Genomic DNA, 21,005 nt, shown 5'->3' on the forward strand with positions numbered 1-21,005 from the left:
AGTTGGACTGCCAACCGCCATATAGAATCAGTAGTCGAAGAAGAATGTTCAGTGCGATTATATTTTAGGATTCTTGTTTTGCATCTAGTCAAGAACCTTATTCTTGTCTCAATCTTGAAATCGTGCTTTGAGTCTCGTCTCAGAATCTCCAGTACCTTGGTCCTTACCATTCTCGCCTAGGCCTCTTGAAGGATGTGGAAGCATTGGAAAGGGTACAGAGAAGATTTACCAGGATGCTCATGAATTATGATCAGAGATTGAGGGAGCTAGGGCTTTGCTCTTTGGAGAGAAGGAGGATGAGAGGAGACATGATAGAGGTATACAAGAGATTAAGAGGAATAGATGGAGTGGACAGCCAGCGCCTCTTCCCCAGGGCACCACTGCTCAATACAAAGGGACATGGCTTTAACGTAAGGGGTGGGAAATTCAAGGGGGATATTAGAGGAAGGTTTTTTACTCAGAGAGTGGTTGGTGTGTGGAATACATTACCTGAGTTAGTGGTGGAGGCAGATACACTAGTGAAATTTAAGAGACTACTAGACAGGTATGTGGAGGAATTTAAGGTGGGGGGCTATATGGGAGGCAGGGTTTGAGGGTCGGCACGACAGTGTGGGCTGAAGGGCCTGTACTGTGCTGTACTATGCTATGTTCTCTGCTCTATACAAGCTGAATAAGTAGCGGTCAGGTCGAGGATGTGTAGGTAACATAGTCATGACGAGGGGATGGAAAAGTTCATGACTGTGAAACATGGATCCAGAAAAAGCTGCCTTTCGGGTCACACATTTTTTAGCACTTTCCATCTTTTGTTATGTATATGTTTTACTTTTCATAGAAACATAGAAACATAGAAAACCTACAGTTTCATTGGATTCCTATTTATATCAAAATCAGTTGTGCCTTAAGCAGTATTTTTGTAGTCTGCATGCTGAGGGAAAGGTTTTGACATTAATTCTTTTTTGCACAATTATTTACTTTACCTCAGAGATACAACAGTTGGAAGGAATATATTATTGTCACAGATAATATCAGACAAAATAATACTTTCATTTCAAATTTCTCCCTACTTTTATAGAAATTTATTTTGTTTTTTAACATTGTGCATTGGGAATATTCAGTGCAAAACCTAATTGTCATGATTCTGCCTCTCTGTATAGAAAACTCATGTTCAAGTTTACTGCCATTGACATGCGTACGCTGGGTATAAATACCATGAAAGTTAGATTGTTTTTTGCAGCAAGAGAGTAGATTACAAGCGGAGGACAAACACAAGTTAAAGTAAACTTAATTGTGATTTTTATAAATGACCTGGATGAGGAAGTGGAGGGATGGGTTAGTAAATCTGCTGATGACACAAAGGTTGGGGGTGTTGTAGATAGTGTGGAGGGCTGTCAGAGGTTACAGCGGGGTATTGATAGGATGCAAAACTGGGCTGAGAAGTGGCAGATGGAGTTCAACCAGATAAGTGTGAAGTGGTTCATTTCGGTAGGTCAAATATGATGGCAGAATATACTATTGATGGAAAGACTCTTCGGAATGTGGAGGATCAGAGGGGTCTTGGGGTCTGAGTCCATAGAACACTCAAAGCTGCTGCACAGGTTGATTGTGTAGTTATGAAGGCGTACGGTTTATTGGCCTTCAACAACCGTGGGATTGAGTTTAAGAGCATAAGAGGTAATGTTACAGCTATGTAGGACCCTGGTCAGACCACAGTTTTAAGGTGCTTGGAAGTAGGTACAGAGGAGATGTCAGGGGTGAGTTTTTTATGCAGAGAGTGGTGAATGTGTGGAATGGGCTGCCAGCGATGGTGTTGGAGAGAGATACAATAGGGCCTTTTAAGAGACTCCTGGATAGGTACATGGAGCTTAGAAAAATAGAGGGCTATTGGTAACCCTAGGAAATTCTAAAGTAAGTACATGTTCTGCACAGCATTGTGGGCTGAAGGGCCTGTATTGTGCTGTAGGTTTTCTATGTTTCTCTATGTCTCTATATTTAATTAACATAAACTATACAAATTTTGGTGTAGATGACAAAGGACAGGTAACAAAACCAATAATTTTCCTTACTTACATTAAATAAGCAATCTAGAAACAGCTACAATATGGATTAGAAATATGTATGTTTTAGGTTATTTTTTGTTTCAACTAAGAAATATTTATGTAAGATAGAAGCAGCAGAAAAATGCATTCAATAATCTTCAAAATTGTAAAGGAAGTCCACATTATTTTTCTTTTTGTATCAAGTATTTGAACTTACTTGTAATGAATATCATGTTTTTAAAAATGTTGTGGTCTGATAAAAGGTGTCTGTCAGTCTGTTTGCAAGCTATAAATCTTGAGGGGAATGTTTCTTTCATGCTCTGTAATTATTTCTTCATGTACCATGTCATTTTAGAAGCAAAGACGTGTATGCTTTTGCTTTTTCATGCCACAAAGCATATTACTCTCAATTCAACAAGACAAAAAATATATCATATTTAAATTGGTTTCAAAAATATGACTGTGTAAAGTATGTTCCTCTGGACGAGCTGCTTAGAAAGTTTAGTTTTGATTACTTTAGGATAAGCCTTACAGCAGTACTGTTCTTAAATATATTCCTAAAAACACAACTCATTGTTTGATGTTGTGATGTTTGCCGAGCTTGGCCATTAGCTTGTAGACGTTTCATCACCAATCGATGTCACATTCTCAGTGCGTAGTTGTTGGTGTTCCTCTCTGCCCTTCCCGCCATATTCACTTGCTACCCCTTCAGTTGACCTTTGAATTCTATTAGCTCATGTTTCTTTGGCTCTTAGGTGTTTGTAGATGGCATCTATTTCAATATGTTTGTTTAGGGAGTTATCGGAAGGGAACCACACTTCTAAAGGCTCTCGTGCCTGCTTCAAGTTTGCCTGCGCCAGAACCTCTGCAGTGTCCCAGTTAAAGTGGTGTCCTAGGCAACCAGGACCGAGGCAAGCGAATGGGGGTGGGGGCTACATTAACGCGAGCAGTCCCAGAGAGAAACACTAACAACGGCCCACTGAGGATGTCACCCTGACTGTTCATGAAACGTCTGCAAGCTAATTGCCGAGCTCAACAAATGCAAACCCCGCAACATTAAGTGCCTCAACCCTAGCTACAGTTATTCACCACCATCCTAAACAATGCATTGTCTTCAGAAAATTAATTGAAAAGCTCAGCGCAGAAAATAACATAGCATTTTAAATTGTATATGGTTATTACTCAAAATATATATCTTTGTATTTCTTCCAAGGCTGGACTCATGTCCAGCTTCCAGCAGTTCTCAATGAAAGCAGTTTCAAAGCATATCAGACTTGTAGCATTGGGCAAAGGAGGGACAGTACTGTGTATCCTTTCATTGATGGAAGTTAGACTTCGACTGCTTGACAATATCTTTCCACACCTAACAGAGCTTTAAAATAGTCATAGTAGTCATAGTCATAGTCATACTTTATTGATCCCGGGGAAAATTGTTTTTTGTTACAGTTGCACCATAAATAGTAATAGAACCATAAATAGTTAAATAGTAATATGTAAATTATGCCAGTAAATTATGAAATAACTCCAGGACCAGCTGATCGGCTCAGGGTGTCTGACCCTCTAAGGGAGGAGTTGTAAAGTTTGATGGCCACAGGCAGGAATGACTTCCTATGACGCTCTGTGCTGCATCTCAGAGGAATGAGTCTCTGGCTGAATGTACTCCTGTGCCCACCCAGTACATTATGTAGTGGATGGGAGACATTGACCAAGATGGCATGCAACTTAGACAGCATCCTCTTTTCAGACACCACCGTGAGAGAGTCCAGTTCCATCACCACAACATCACTGGCCTTACCAATGAGTTTGTTGATTCTGTTGGTGTCTGCCACCCTCAGCCTGCTGCTCCAGCACACAACAGCAAACATGATAGCACTGGCCACCACAGACTCGTAGAACATCCTCAGCATCGTCCGGCAGATGTTAAAGGACCTCAGTCTCCTCAGGAAATAGAGACGGCTCTGAACCTTCTTGTAGACAGCCTCAGTGTTCTTTGACCAGTCCAGTTTATTGTCGATTCGTATCCCCAGGTATTTGTAATCCTCCACCATGTCCACACTGACCCCCTGGATGGAAACAGGGGTCACCAGTATCTTAGCTGTCCTCAGGTCTACCACCAGCTCCTTAGTCTTTTTCACATTAAGCTGCAGATAATTCTGCTCAGACCATGTGACAAAATTTCCTACCGTAGCCCTGTACTCAACCTCATCTCCCTTGCTGATGCATCCAACTATGGCAGAGTCATCCGAAAACTTCTGAAGATGACAAGACTCTGTGCAGTAGTTGAAGTCCGAGGTGTAAATGGTGAAGAGAAAAGGAGACAAGACAGTCCCCAGTGGAGCCCCAGTGCTGCTGATCACTCTGTTGGACACACAGTGTTGCAAGCACACGTATTGTGGTCTGCCGGTCAGGTAATCAAGATGCTGAAGTACAATTGCAATAGCATCTGTGGATGCCTCAATGGCCTGCAGGCATTCCTTTCCTTTAAGAAGAGAAGCAGAGTCCCGAGGGAATAAAATTGATCAAATAAATGTCGTGTCTCGCTGATTTCTCAAAAATACAATAAACCTGGATTTAATTCAGCAGATGACCTTCAGAATGCAAAATGCAAAGATGTTGCTTAGGTTGATAAATAATATGAATGCATGGAGCTTATTCTGAAGTGATATTTAACAAATGAGCAATAAACAAAAAATGTGCTTTTGATCAATTTAGCTTTTAGCTATGTCAATACTACAATAAGCCATTGAAAGAATAGTGATTGCAAGATGATTCATAGCTATTGTAGTCAGTGTTAATAAGTACTTAGAGATGTAACACAGAACCTTTCCAAGTGACTCAATGTGATTTTCTTCACAGCATTTTAATGTGATATTTACTTGAAATATCTTGGTACTTGTTTCTTTCCTGATAATAAATAATCATTTAACAGTGTTGAATTAAGAAGAATGGCTAAATGTGATATAAGAAGATAAGAAATCGGATCTCCAGTAAGCTCTCTGACCCATCGAGATGTTATGTTTTGTCACTTCAAAACATTAAACTAATTCAAATGAAGACACGGGAGTCCAGGAGTGGGTCTAACTTTGTGGTTTATTTTAAGTGAGGCGTGGACGTATCACATGATAGTGTAATGGTGTATGCAGTTCATGTATTTAAACATATAACCCAAAATGAATTATTACACCAATAAGAATGGTTAATCAACCAACATATATAAAAGATTACTCCAATATTATTGAAATACGAAATACAAAAAACAAGCCTTCCCTGCTATTCAATGTCATGGCAGATATGGCCTGGATTCAGCTCCACCTGTGTGTCTTTTCCCCATAACCCTTAATTCTCCTGCTGCGCAAGAATCTGTCTAACTGGCTCTTCAATATATTAAATGAGGTAGCCTCTAATGTTTCCCAGGGCATACTATTCAACAGATTTGCCATTCTCTGGGAAAAGCAGTTTCTTCTCCATCCTAAATCTACTACTCCAGATCTTGAGGCTATGTCCCCTTGTTTTAGTCTCACTTACCAATGGAAACAGCTTTCTTCCATATCATTTTCATAATTGTATATATTTTTATAACATTCCATTTCAGTCAAGTATATTCCCAGATGCCTCAGTCTTTCCACATAGGTTAACCCCTCATCACCAGAATCAACCTGGTGCACCTCCTCTGCACTGCCTCCAAAGATAGTATATCTTTCCTCTAGTAAGCAGGCCAGAACCGTGTGTAGTGCTTCAGGTGTGGCCTCACCAGTACTCTGTACAGTTTTTGCATAACCTCCCTGCTCTTAAATTCGGTCCCTCTAGCAATGAAGGCCAAAATTCCATTTGCCTTCTCGATAACCTGCTGCATCTGCAAAACAACCTTTGGAGATCCATGCACAAGCACTCCCAAGTCCCTCTGCACAATAACATGCTGCCCTCTTTTAGCATTTAGTGGATGACCTCATGTCTACCAACATTGTACTCCATCTGCCAGACCATTACCCATTCACTTAACCTATCTACAAATGTTTGTATATCTCTCTGCAGACTCTCCGTATCCTCTGCACAATTTACTTTTCCACTCAATTTAGAGCCATCAGCAAGCTTAGATACATTACACCCGGTTCCCTCTTCCAAATTGTTAATGGATATCACAAACAGTTGTGGGTCCAGCACTAACCCCTACAGAGCTCCACTCATCACTGACTGCCAACCAGAGAAACCCCCATTTATCCCAGCTCACTGCGCTCTATAAGTTAACCAATCCTTTATCCATATTAATACATTATCCCAAACTCCATGTATTCTTCTCTTATTGACAAGTCTTCTATGCAGCACCTTATCAAATGCCTTCTGGATATCCAAGTATACAACAGCTACAGACACAAAATGCTGGAGGAACTCAGCAGGTTGGGCAGCATCCACAGAAATGAATCCATAGGTGACATTTCTGGTCGAGACCCTTTTGCTGGACTGGAAAGGAAGAGGGAGGATGCCAGAATAAGAAGGTGGGAGGAGGGGAAAGAGTACAAGTTGGAAGATGTTAGGTGAAGCCTGGTGGGTGGGGGTGAAGTTAAAAGCTGGGAGGGGATAGGTAGAAAAGGTAAAGAGCTGGAGAAGGAATCTGCTAGGAAAGGAGGAGGAGCAACAGAGGAGTGATGGGCAGGTGAAGAGGGGGTATAGAGCGGGGAATTTAAGAAGAGGGAAGGGGGAAGGGAAAAATGCCAGATTTGGAGAAATCGATGTTCGTGCCATCGGATTGGAGGCTACCCAAATGGAATATGAGGTGTTGCTCCTCCACCCTGAGAGGGGCATCATCGTCGCACAAGAGGAGGCTATGGACTGACATGTGGGAATGGGAATGGGGATTGGAATTAAAATGGCTAACTACTGGGAAATCCTGCTTTTTGCGACGGAGCAGAGGTACTCAACAAAGCCACGGTAGTGTAGTGTTTAGAGTGGTGTTATTACAGGTGATGGTGTTGGAGTTCAGAGTTCAATGCTGGTGTTCTCTGTAAAGAGTCTCTGCACATCCTTCCCGTGGAATCCGTGGGTTTTCTCCGGGTGCTCCGGTTTCCGCCCACAGTCCTAAAGCATAGCGGGTAGGTGAATTGGTCACTGTAAATTGTACCGTGATTAGACTCGGGTTAAGTCAGGGTTGTCAGCTTGAAGGGCCAGAAGTGCCTACTCTGTGCTGTACCCCTAAATAAATAAATGAAAGTTGTCCCCTTGTCCTCATATTCTGTCTAGGGAGCCTCCAACCTGATGACATAAACAATTTCTCCAACTTCTAGTAAATTTTTTCACCTCCACCTTCCCTCTCATTAACTTTCCCACTCTAGCCTGCTCCCCCTTAAAGCTTCTCTACACCTGCCTACCTCTCCCTCGTCCTCCCCTTTCTCCTATGCTCCACTCTCCTCTCCTATCAGACTCCTTCTTCTTCAGCCTTTCAGCTTTCCCACTCTCCTGGCTGCACCCCTCACCTCCTAGCTATCCCCCTTCCACTGCCCCCACCTTTTATTTCTGGCAGCTTCCTCTTTCCTTCTCAGCCCTGAGGGAGGGTCTTGGCTTGAAACATTTACTTCCATAGATGTTACTCCGCCTGCTGAGTTCCCCCAGCATTCTGTGCGTGTTGCTCCAATTTTCAGCATCTGTAGACTTTCTGGTGTTTATTATTTTATATTTATTATGTTGGAAATAGATACCTTATTTGTCATCAAATCTCCTTTACTGCAGGTGTTCTGCTTCCAGGCAATTAGTTTGTTTTCACTGTATGATTAAGCACGTTCAGCTTTTATTTTGAAATGAGCTGGTTCAGATCTGTATTATGTCAGCCAGAAGTCGTAAATAGAAAAGCAAATTGGTTGCAGTAGGCCAGAGGTTTATGTTAGGTGTGAAAGAAGTTTCTATCTAAACCCACCTTATTGTTTCCCCAGCAGAAGCATTGCTTGTAAGTTGATATTATATTGTCTAGAAGTTATTCTAAAGATATCAATAAGATTTTTGAATTTATTAGACACTGACCTAGATGCTAATAGTTTACAGATACTGTTTACCTGTTGCAGCGATGTGCTAAACACAGAGCTAGAAATAACGACACACAGTCTGTAAGTCGCACTTGAGACTTGTTTATTCAAACTTTGCGGCACTGGCTTTTAAGCAGTTCCCTTCCAGCCCTCTCCGGGTGGAAATGACGACAGAGGTGCATTACAAAAGGCTCTCCCCGTGCGCGGGCTATTTTGTGAGCCGGTTCGCTTGTGTAGAAAGTGGGTCGCCACATAACCCGCCCCCCCCGAACTGGCGATACCTCCCCCAGTGTCCACAGTCTGGATCAGTCTCTGGGCGGTCTGTCTCTGCACCGCGGTGCCTGAACCTCGACCAGTTGCGCCAAGTCCACATGGGCCGGTTTGAGTCGGTCCACCGTGAAAACCTCCTCTTTCCCCCCACTGTCCAGAACGTACGTGGACCCATTGTTACTGATCACCTTGAACAGCCCCTCGCACGGCCGCTGTAGCGGTGCCCGGTGTGCGCCCCTTCGTAATACAAACTTACAGTTCTGCAAGTCTTTGGGTACGCAGGTTGGGATCTGTCCGTGCTGTGAAGTCGGTACGGGGGCCATATTGCCGAGCCTTTCACGTAGTCTGTCCAGGACTGCTGCGGGTTCTTCCTCTTGCCCCCTTGGGGCTGGTATGGACTCTCCTGGGACGACCAGGGGCGCGCCGTACACCAGCTCAGCCAACGAGGTGTGCAGATCCTCTTTGGGCGCCGTGCGGATTCCGAGCAGGACCCAGGGAAGCTCGTCCACCCAGTTAGGCCCTTTCAGGCGGGCCATGAGAGCCGACTTTAAGTGATGGTGGAAGCGTTCCACTAGTCCGTTCGACTGTGGGTGGTAGGCAGTTGTGTGGTGTAATTGTGTTCCCAACAGGCTGGCCACAGCCGACCACAGGCTGGAGGTGAACTGGGCGCCTCTGTCGGAGGTAATGTGGGCCGGTATCCCGAAGCGGGCTACCCAGGTTGCGATCAGTGCTCCGGCGCAGGATTCGGAGGTGGTGTCGGTGAGCGGGACTGCCTCTGGCCATCTGGTGAACCGGTCTACCATAGTTAGGAGGTACCGCGCTCCTCGCGACACTGGCAGGAGCCCCATGATATCCACATGAATGTGGTCGAACCTCCAGCGGATGGGTTCGAACTGCTGCGGCGGGGCCTTGGTGTGCCGATGCACCTTGGCCGTTTGGCACTGCATGCACGTTTGGGCCCATTCGCTGACCTGTTTGCGAAGTCCGTGCCACACGAACTTGCTGGAGACGTTCTGGACAGTTATCCTGATAGATGGGTGCGCCAAGCTGTGTATGGAGTTGAAAACTCGCTGCCGCCAGGCTGCCAGGATGATGGGGCGAGTTTGGCTGGTAGTCACGTCACACAGGAGGGTCCTCTCACCTGGGCCTACGAGGAAGTCTTGCAGCTGCAAACCCGAGACTGCGGTCCTGTAGCTGGACATCTCGTCGTCCGCCTGCTGCGTCTCCGCCAGTGCTGCATAGTCCACCCCCTGGGACAGGGCCTGAATAGCTGGTCTGGAGAGTCCGTCCACCACGATGTTGTCCTTTCCCGAGACATGCTGGATGTCCGTTGTGTACTCGGAGATGTAGGACAGATGTCGCTACTGGTGGGCCGACCAGGGATCGGACACCTTCGTGAATGCGAAGGTCAACGGTTTGTGGTCCATGAACACGGTGAACGGCCTGCCTTCTAAGAAGTACCTGAAATGCCGGATTGCCAGATATAGTGCCAACAGCTCTCGGTCGAAGGCACTGTACTTGAGTTCGGGTGGCCGTAGGTGTCTGCTGAAGAACACCAGGGTTTGCCAGTGCCCCTCGATGAGTTGCTCCAGCACCTCACCTACTGTGTGTTGGATGCGTCCACCGTGAGGGCGGTTGGAACGTCTGTTCTGGGGTGCACTAGCATCGCGGCATCTACCAAGGCTTCCTTGGCTTTAATGAAAGCGGCCGCAGCCTCTTCGTCCCAAGTAATGTCCTTGCCTTTACCCGATATCAGGGTGAACAAAGGGTGCATGATACGGCTGCTGAGGGGATGAAGTGGAGGTAGAAATTCACCATACCAAGGAACTCCTGCAGGCCTTTGACTGTGTTGGGCCAGGTGAAGTGACGGATCGTGTCTACCTTGGTGGGCAGAGGTGTTGCCCCGTCTTTGGTAATCCTGTGGCTCAGGAAGTCGATGGTGTCGAGTCTGAACTGACATTCGGCCGGGTTGATCGTGAGGCCGAAATCACTCAGGCAAGAGTAGAGCTGGCGGAGGTGGGACAGATGCTCCTGACGACTACTGTTGGCTATGAGGATGTCATCCAAATAGATGAACGCAAAGTCCAGGTTGCGTCCCACCACATCCATTAGCCGCTAGAATGTCTGTGCGGTATTCTTCAGGCCGAATGGCATTCGGAGGAATTCGAACAGTCCGAACGGGGTGATAAGTGCTGATTTGGGGATGTCGTCCAGATGTACAGGGATTTGATTGTATCCCCGGACGAGGTCTACTTTGGAAAAGATGCTTGCCCCGTGCAGGTCTGCTGCAAAGTCCTGTATGTGCGGCATGGGGTAGTGGTCTGGATTTGTAGCCTCGTTCAGCCTGCGGTAGTCACCGCATGGTCTCCAGCCCCCGGCTGTTTTGGGCACCATGTGCAAGGGGGAGGCCCATGGGCTGTCGGACCGCCGTACAATCCCCAATTCCTCCATCCTCTTGAACTCCTCCTTCGCCAGGTGGAGCTTGTCCGGGGAAGCCTTCGTGCATCGGCGTGGAGGGGTGGCCCCTGGTTTAGAATGTGGTGCTGTACTCCGTGTCTGGGCATGACTGCTGTGAACTGCGTTGCCAGAACCGATGGATAGACCACCAGGATACTGGTGAATTCATTGTCGGACAGCATGATGGAGTCCAGGTGTGGGGCTGGCAACTTGGCTTCACCCAGGGAGAACATCTGCAAAGTCTTGGCATGGACCAGTCTTTTCCTTTGCAAGTTGACCAGCAGGCTGTGAGCTCGCAAGAAGTCCGCCCCCAGGGGTGGTTGGGCCACGGCGGCCAGTGTGAAGTCCCACGTGAACTGGCTGGCGCCGAACTGTAGCTGCACTGTGCGGGTGCCGTAGGTCCAAATCGTGCTGCCGTTTGCAGCCCTCAGGGTGGGTCCCGTCTCCCTGTTGTGGGTGTCATACCCCGTCGGGGGTAAGACGCTGATCTCCGCTCCAGTGTCGACCAAGAAGCGGCATCCCGACTATTTGTCCCAGATGTACAGGAGGCTGCCCTGGTGGCCAACCGCCGTAGCCATTAGCGGCGGCTGGCCCTGGCGTTTTCCGGGAACTTGCAGGGCGGGCGACAATGGCGGGCTTCTGTGCCCCACCGCTGGTGGTAGAAACACCACTGTTCATTGGCCTCCTCACTCCTGCCTCTGGGTTGTGTGCGCTCCGTTGCCGGGCCTGGTCTGGCCTGCTGTTGGGCGCGTGGCTTGGTAATCTGTCAAACGGATGCCCCACTCTCCCTCTTAGTTTTCCACAGCACGTCTGCCCGGGCCGCCACCTTCTGGGGGCCACTGAAATCTGCGTTGACCAGCAGCAGATGGATGTCCTCAGGCAGTTGTTCTAGGAACGCCTGCTCAAACATGAGACAAGGCTTGTGTCCTTCAGCCAGGGCCAGCATCTCGTTCATTAATACTGATGGTGGCCTGTCTCCCAAACCGTCCAGGTTCAGCAAGCGGGCACCTCGCTCACACCGTGAGAGGCCAAAGGTCTCTATGAGCAGCGCTTTGAATGCTGCATATTTGCCTTCTTCGGGGGGTGACTGTATGAAATCCCCAACCCATGCGCTTGTCTCCTGGTCAAAGGAGTTCACCACGTAATGGTAACGTGTGGAATCCGAAGATATCTGCCGAATCTGGAACTGGGCTTCTGCTTGATCAAACCACACACGTGGTCGCAGTGTCCAGAAAGTTGGCAGCTTTAGCGAAACTTCGTGAACAGATGAAAAAAAGTCAATCATCTTTTGTCCAAATCCCATTTGGACAGTCGGGGTCACCAATGTAGCGATGTGCTTCACACAGAGCTAGAAATAACGACACGCAGTCTGTAAGTCACACTCGAGACTCGTTTATTCAAACTTCGCGGCACTGGCTTTTAAGCAGTTCCCTTCCAGCCCTCTCCAGGTGGAAATGACATCAGAGGTGCATTACAGAAGTCTCTCCCTGCGCACGGGCTATTTTGTGAGCTGGTTCGCTTGTGTAGAAAGTGGATCGCCACACTGTAGTATTTACTTGTTGGAAACTTAACGAAGTTCTGATTTATCTGTGTATATATTTATCTGTATTTATCTGTGTATATATTTATCTGTATATATCTGTGTACGTTTATTTCTGTGAATAGAACAGCCAGTAATTGCCCTGTATTTTTCTGATTTTCATTTTCACTCCTTATTCACTATGTCATGCTATTGAGTATGCACAAAACCCAGGGAGCTTGGATACTCTACCCGGACTACCATGTCATTTGTGAATGGAGTTTGTCTGACTGTCCAGTTGATGTTGTAACACCTCAGCAAGGGCAGTACCGCAGATATATTGCACAGTTACACATAGACACATCTCGTGATAGAACTGCAGTTGTCCTAAACCGGTGCGTATAGCTACAACTGCATTTGGACAGGTGTGGATTATGTGTTGTATTTTACAAATACAAACTTGCAATGGAACACCTTTCTTGTGGAAAATAGCCTTCTGTTCAAAAACCCTCACATTTCCTTTGGTTAGTCTTTAATCATTTCACAGCTTATGTAGTTAGTTTGCTACTCCAGTGTATAAGATCAGCTACGTTCGTTTATATAAAATAAAAACAGAAAATGCTGGAGTCACTCAGGAGATTGTATAATGAATCAAAACTACACACATACATTGATAATAACTGTACGTTGAACTTCAAACTTTAGAGGTCAGGCAGCATCTGTAAAAAGAAAAGGAGTGAAGAAAGATCTTGCAACCTTGTGTCGGGGTTGGAACAGAGAGAATAAGTCAGTTTTCATAACCAAGAAGTAGGAGAAGGATGGCTAGAACAAATGGCGTATCTCTGATGGGTTAATTTTGTAGTTAAAGAGTGACGGTGTAATATCGCTGATGGGTTAATGTTGTAGTTAAAGAGTGACGGTGTAATATCTCTGATGGGTTAATGTTTTAGTTAAAGAGTGACGGTGTAATATCTCTGATAGGTTAATGTTGTAGTTAAAGAGTGTCAGTGTAATATCTCTGATGGGTTAATGTTGTAGTTAAAGAGTGACGGTGTAATATCTCTGATGGGTTCATGTTGTAGTTAAAGAGTGTCAGTGTAATATCGCTGATGGGTTACTGTTGTAGTTAAAGAGTGATGGTGTAATATCTCTGATGAATTAATGTTGTAGTTAAAGAGTGACGGTGTAATGTCTCTGATGGGTTAATGTAGTAGTTAAAGAGTGTCAGTGTAATATCTCTGATGGGTTAATGTTGTAGTTAAAGAGTGACGGTGTAATATCGCTGATAGGTTAATGTAGTTAAAGAGTGACGGTGTAATATCGCTGATAGGTTAATGTAGTTAAAGAGTGTCGGTGTAATATCGTTAATGGGTTAATGTTGTAGTTAAAGAGTGATGGTGTAATATCTCTGATGAGTTAATGCTGTAGTTAAAGAGTGTCAGTGTAATATCTCTGATGGGTTAATGTTGTAGTTAAAGAGTGTCAGTGTAATATCGCTGATAGGTTAATGTAGTTAAAGAGTGACGGTGTAATATCGCTGATAGGTTAATGTAGTTAAAGAGTGTCGGTGTAATATCGTTAATGGGTTAATGTTGTAGTTAAAGAGTGATGGTGTAATATCTCTGATGAGTTAATGTTGTAGTTAAAGAGTGACGGTGTAATATCTCTGACGGGTTAATGTTGTAGTTAAAGAGTGACGGTGTAATATCTCTGACGGGTTAATGTTGTAGTTAAAGAGTGACGGTGTAATATCTCTGATAGGTTAATGTTGTAGTTAAAGAGTGTCAGTGTAATATCTCTGATGGGTTAATGTTGTAGTTAAAGAGTGATGGTGTAATATCTCTGAATGGATAATGTTGTAGTTAAAGAGTGACGGTGTAATATCTCTGATGGGTTAATGTTGTAGTTAAAGAGTGACGGTGTAATATCTCTGATGGGTTAATGTTGTAGTTAAAGAGTGTCAGTGTAATATCTCTGAATGGTTAATGTTGTAGTTAAAGGGTGTCGGTGTAATATCTCTGATGAGTTAATGTTGTAGTTAAAGAGTGACGGTGTAATATCTCTGAATGGTTAATGTTGTAGTTAAAGAGTGACGGTGTAATATCTCTGACGGGTTAATGTTTTAGTTAAAGAGTGTCAGTGTAATATCTCTGATGGGTTACTGTTGTAGTTAAAGATTGATGGTGTAATATCTCTGAATGGTTAATGTTGTAGTTAAAGAGTGACGGTGTAATATCTCTGACGGGTTAATGTTTTAGTTAAAGACTGTCAGTGTAATATCTCTGATGGGTTACTGTTGTAGTTAAAGAGTGATGGTGTAATATCTCTGAATGGTTAATGTTGTAGTTAAAGAGTGACGGTGTAATATCTCTGATGGGTTAATGTTGTAGTTAAAGAGTGACGGTGTAATATCTCTGATGGGTTACTGTTGTAGTTAAAGAGTGACGGTGTAATATCTCTGAATGGTTAATGTTGTAGTTAAAGAGTGTCGGTGTAATATCTCTGATGAGTTAAATGTTTTAGTTAAAGAGTGTCGGTGTAATATCTCTGATGGGTTCATGTTGTAGTTAAAGAGTGATGGTGTAATATCTCTGACGGGTTAATGTTGTAGTTAAAGAGTGACTCTGATGGGTTAATGTTGTAGTTAAAGAGTGTCAGTGTAATATATCTGATGGGTTAAGGTTGTAGTTAAAGAGTGTCAGTGTAATATCTCTGATGGGTTAATGTTGTAGTTAAAGAGTGACGGTGTAATATCTCTGATAGGTTAATGTTGTAGTTAAAGAGTGACGGTGTAATATCTCTGATGGGTTAATGTTGTAGTTAAAGAGTGTCGGTGTAATATCTCTGATGGGTTAATGTTGTAGTTAAAGAGTGACGGCGTAATATCTCTGACGGGTTAATGTTGTAGTTAAAGAGTGACTCTGATGGGTTAATGTTGTAGTTAAAGAGTGTCAGTGTAATATCTCTGATGGGTTAATGTTGTAGTTAAAGAGTGATGGTGTGGTATGTTGCTAACAGCAGGACGGGCACTGAAGTACTAGAAAGAAAGAGTTAAGCCAGTGTGTTCACACAGGACTGAAACAAATCTTCTCCACATATCCTATAAAAAGACAGACACATGTTGGGCCATGCAGGTACCTGTAGTTTGAACTTGGAGAAGGGTCTGAATCTTAGGAAGACGGAGAGGATAAGTTTAGCTATTCCCACTCCGACTTATCCTTATCCCACTCCAACTCTGCCTATCTGTCAGTGCTACCTACACTGCTACACTAAAGCACAATGCAAGCTTGAGGAAAATCACCTCATCTTCCTTCCACACTGATTGCGGACCTCTGGACTTAATATATCAAATTCTCCAACTTAAAGTTGCTTTCGGTTTCACTTTCTTTCTGCCTGTATCAGAACTCGGCTTTTCTGCCGATCATCCATCTGTGATCTTGGCTGGATTATTCTCTCCCCCTACTATTGTCTGTACTGCTGAGCACATCCAACAGCTCTATTTGCAACGCATTCTTTTTACATTATATGGAAATGACTTGGTTGACAGAATTCATGACTTTGTTGCAAATTTTGCTAGTGATACAAAGTTAGGTGGAGGGGCAGATAGTTCAGAGGAATTAGAAAAGATACAGAAGGACTTAGACAGCTTAGGAGAACGGGCAATGAAGTGGCAGATAAGATACAGTGTTGGAATGTCCATGGTCATGCACTTTGGTAGAAGAAATGAAAGGTTAAACTATTTTCTGAATGGAAGGAAAATTCAAAAATCGGAGGTGCAAAGGGACTTGTGAGTCCTTGAGCAGGATTACCTAAAGGCTAATTTGCAGGTTTTGAGTTGGTAGTGAGGAAGGCAAATGCAATGTTAGCATTCATTTCAAGAGAACTAGAATATAAAACCAAGGACGTAGTGTTGAGGCTTTATAAAGCACTGGTGAGGCCTCAACAGTTGACTGTTGTTTTGGTCTCCTTATCTAAGAAAGGGTGTGTTGCCATTGGAGAAGGTTCAAAGGAGGTACACAAACATGATTCCAGGATTAAATGGTTTGTCATATGAGGAGTGTTTGGTGGCTGTGGGCTTGTAATCACTGGAATTCAGAAGAATGAGGGGTGACCTAATTGAAATCTATTGAATGGTGAAAGGTCTCGATAGAGTGGATGTGGAGAGGATGTTTTTTATGGTGGGAGTGTCTGGAACCAGAGGACACAGCCTCAGAATAAAGGGGCATCCTTTTAGGAGGGATATGAGGAGGAATTTCTTTAGCGAGAGTGGTGAATCTGTGGAATTCGTTGCCATAGGCAGCTGTGGAAGCCAGGTCTTATGTATACTTAAGGCAGCAGTTGATAGATTCTTGATTAGTCAGGTCATGAAGGGTTACAGAGACTAGGCAAGCAATTGGGGCTGAGCGGGAAATGGATCAGCAATGATGAAATGGCAGAGCAGATTTGATGGGCCATGTGGCCTATTGCTGTTCCTATATATAATGATCTTATAACACAGAGAAAGTAATATAAATTGCTTCAAGCTATTGCATCAACTAATTTATTTTTCCCTACCACATTTATCCCTTTCTTTCACTCATCCCTCCTTATCTTTTCTAGTATTAAAAACTAATTTAATTTCTTCCTTTTCCAGTCTTACATAGCATCTGAGATTTGAACATAGAAAATACAAAGAACATAGAACAGTACAACACAGGAGCAGGCCCTTTGGTGCACAAAGTTGTACCAGACCAGCTAAAAAGCTAATTAACAACACCCAAAACTAACCCCTCCTGCCTACACAGTGTCATGTCCTTGCATCTTCCTCACATCCATGTGCCTATCTAAACATCTCTTAAAAGTCTCTAATGTATTCGCCTCTACCACCATACCAGGCAGCACTTCCTTGGCATCCATCACTCTCTGAGTAAAAAAACTCACCCCTCACATCCCCCTTGAACCTACCCCCTCTCACCTTCAAAGCATGCCCTCTGGTATTAAACATTTCTACCCTGGGAGAAGTATACTCCCTGTTTACTCTATCTATTCCTCTCATAATCTTATAAACCTCGATCAGATCTCTCCTCAGCCTCCGCCACTTCAAAGAAAACAACCCAAGTTTGTCCAGCCTCTCATGACAGTACATGCCTTCTAAACCAGGCAGCATCCTGGTAAACCTCTTCTGCACCCTGCCTAAAGCCTCAACATCCCTCCTCTGGTTGGGTGACATTAACCCTGTCCCTATCTCCACAGATGCTACCTGACCTGCTGTGTTTCCAACACTTTTTTGCTTTTATTTCAGATTTACAGCACCTGCAATTTATTTTTGAGTGTTGTTTTTGTGATGTCCATCATTTAGTGTCCAAAGGTTTAATAGAAGTGCATTTGACTGTTATAACGATGGAGACACCATTGCAGCTGATAGGTAAGTTTGAAGGAGCAACTTGAGGGAGATCCAGTGATGTGATAGAAAGGGTTAGAGACAACTGAATGTATGGACCAAAGAAGCAACAGGGATTGATGGAGTGAATGGGACTTGAATTGGAGGAACGTAGATTCTTAGATTGCTTTAGGACCTGAGGAGATTACAAAGAAAAAGAGGTGTGAGGAGATAGGGGATCTTGAACGTGAATCCAGGAATTAAGTTTGAAGTTTGGAGGAATAAAGAAGCCAGCATAGGTTAATAAGGGTGCTCCCGGTGTGGCTTCCTGTATATCGGTGAGACCCGATGTAGATTGGGAGATTGCTTCACCGAGCACCTACGCTCCAGCTACCAGAACAAGCAGGATCTCCCAGTGGCCACCCATTTTAATTCCACTTCCCATTCCCATTCTGACATGTCTATCCACGGCCTCCTTTATTGTCGTGATGAAGCTACACTCAGGTTGGAGGAACAACACATTATATTCCGTCTGGGTAGCCTCCAACCTGATGGCATGAACATTGACTTCTCAAACTTCCGGTAATGTCACTCCCCCCACCTTTCACCATTCCCCATCCCCTTTTCCCTCTGTCACCTTATCTTCTTGCCTTCCCATCACCTCCTCTGGTGCTCCTCCCCACTTTTCTTTCTTCCATGGCCTTCTGTCCTCTCCTATTTGATTCCCCCTACTCCAGCCCTGTAGCTCTTTCCGATCAACTTCTCAGCTCTTCACTTCACCCCTCCCCCTTCCTGGTTTTACCTATCACTTTGTGTTTCTCCCAACCCCCAACCACTTTTTAAATCTATTCCTCATCTCTTCTTTCCCCTCCAGTCCTGCGGAAGGGTCTCGGCTGAAACGTCGAATGTACTCTTTTCCATAGGCGCTGCCTGTCCTGCTGAGTTCCTGCAGCATTTTGTGTGTGCTGATAGGTTAGTAAGGCTGATGACGTTCCAGACATATATCAGGTCAGGAAACAAGAGAATTTCAAATGATTGAAATGGAAATATTGAAGGTATTGTATGGCGGCAAAACACTGATCCAAAATCAAAACATGTTGAAGTCTTTGTTTTATTCCCCTTTTCATTAGTTGTCCCAACTAAGCCACCTCAATGTAAAAACACAATACTATCATCATAAAAGATTATTTGTTCAATTGCAAAGGAGTCTTGTCTTAAATCTACCAATCAAAATGATTTCTCATTTTAGATTCCTCTGAATAAAATGCATCTTTTAAGATGTCATGCTGAATAATGACGGAGACAACAGACTTATGTCATATCGAGTGCACTTTGCACATTTACAGTAATACTGCGAAATACAATTTGCAGATAAACTTTGTTCAGCAGTTCAGACAAAACAATCTGACTTGTTCCTCTAGTCGAGAATTTTCTGCTGTTTATTTGTGTAACATAACTAATCACTGCATTGTGGGTCAGAATCGCAGCAAATAACTCGCTGGCTGTTGTAAACCCTATCTTTCAGACATCGATGAATGTTTTGATGGAGGGCTTGGAACTTGTGGTCAGATCTGCACAAACTTGCCAGGTTCATACACCTGCTCCTGCCTAGCTGGTTACGCATTAGAGGACAATAAATGGTCTTGTCATCCAGAATGTAAGTCACTGATCAACTGATGACAGCGAAATGAATACTAAAGTAAAGGGGAAAACAACAAAAGTGGAGATTTTATATGTTGGTGATACTGAGGCATCTGATCAATATTCATGCTCAGATGTACAATGAAATTCTAACTTTGATATTTCTCTAACCACCAGTGATCACAATGCTTTTGACCTGAGACATGAATTACTTCAACGAAGAGACATAGAAATCTACAGCATATTACAGGCCCTTCGGTCCACAATGTTGTGCCAACCATGTAACCTACTCTAGAAACTGCCTTGAATTTCTCTACCACGTAGCCCTCCATTTTTCTAAGCTCCATGTACCTATCTAAGAGTCTCTTAAAGAGCCTATTGTGTCCACCCCCACCCCCACCATCGTCACTGGCAGTGCATTCCACTCTCTGTGTGAAAAACTTGCCTCTGACATCCCCCCTGCACCTACTTCCAAGCACCTTAAAACTATCCCCCCTCGTGTTAGCCATTTCAGCCCTGGAAAAAAGCCTCTGACTCTCCACACGATCAATGCCTCTCATCATCTTGTACGTCTCAATCACGTCATCTCTCATTTTCCGTTGCTCCAAGGAGAAAAGGCCAAGTTCACTCAACCTATTCTCATAAGGCATGCTCCCCAATCCAGGCAAAATCCTTGTAAATCTCCTCTGCACCCTTTCTATGGCTTCCATGTCCTTCCTGTAGTGAGGTGAACAGAACTGAGCAGAGTACTCCAAGTGGTAAAAATCCAAAGGGGGATCTTTTTGTAACAGAGATATATAGAGTTTGATGTATATTACCTGTCAATTAATCCTGGACAATAAAACAATCTGATCTCAAATGCCACTGTAGTCAACATACAACTAAAGGTTGTAAGCTGAACTGGTGGAGAGCTGTTGCAAAAATCACGGCCAGGTGTTAAATTCTTAGGAAAAAACCTGAACCCGATCATTCAGCATTTTAATGCCATTTACGTAAATTAAGTCTATGTATTCTAAATATGCTACCATCAGTCTGCTCTATGCAAACAAAAATCCCTAAACCTGTGGCAGATACCAGGACATATGAACAGACAGGTACTTTGCCCTGGAGGTGGCTATTAATCCTCACAGTCTTACAATGGTATCCACTTAAAGTCTGGGTAATAGGAAAGAAAACCCGAGAACTTCTTAGTAAAACAAGGTTGTGTTCTATTACAGAAAGGGATCTGAATAACTCTTGACAACTAGTTCTGGGGTCCTGGATTATGAAGGTTAATTGCAAGAAAAATTAAATGAAACCAAACTACAAATTTCATTGATATGCCAACAAATATATTGAGCCATTACAAATTTCGTTTGTGTTTCTTTTTCAGGAATATTCCACATAATTCCTTTTATTAGATTTCTTTGGTACCTTTACATCTTTAGTTAATGTGGTGGAATGATCATGGGTGACAGGCTGAGACATTTTTTCCAAGAAAGTAATTTTCTCTCCACTGACAATCCGTGAGCCAGTAGGGTTGGTCGGTACCATCGGAGGGGAATAATGCTCATGGTGATTTTTGGCAAGGTATACATCACTAGAGTTAGAAAATATGTGACAGCATTGCACCAGTGGTAGCTTTATTACTTCAAATAAGTAATCACTTTTTGTATATATTCCATATTAACGTCAGTACAGCAGAAGATGTTACCCCACACCCCAAAAGGTAA

The 21,005-nt window shown here is 43.9% G+C and overlaps 1 protein-coding gene across 1 annotated transcript in view; it reads left to right on the top strand.

Annotated features, from left to right (window-relative positions):
• The window catches only part of egf (epidermal growth factor), a 155,585-nt gene that overhangs the window by 18,752 nt on the left and 115,828 nt on the right, over window positions 1-21,005 (top strand). The window contains exon 2 of the mRNA XM_063046350.1: window positions 19,178-19,309. Coding sequence (XP_062902420.1) covers window positions 19,178-19,309 — 132 coding nt within the window. The remainder of the gene's footprint in view (window positions 1-19,177; window positions 19,310-21,005) is intronic.

This window comes from Mobula hypostoma, chromosome 4 (genome assembly GCF_963921235.1).
Source record: "Mobula hypostoma chromosome 4, sMobHyp1.1, whole genome shotgun sequence".
Lineage (NCBI taxonomy): Eukaryota > Metazoa > Chordata > Chondrichthyes > Myliobatiformes > Myliobatidae > Mobula > Mobula hypostoma.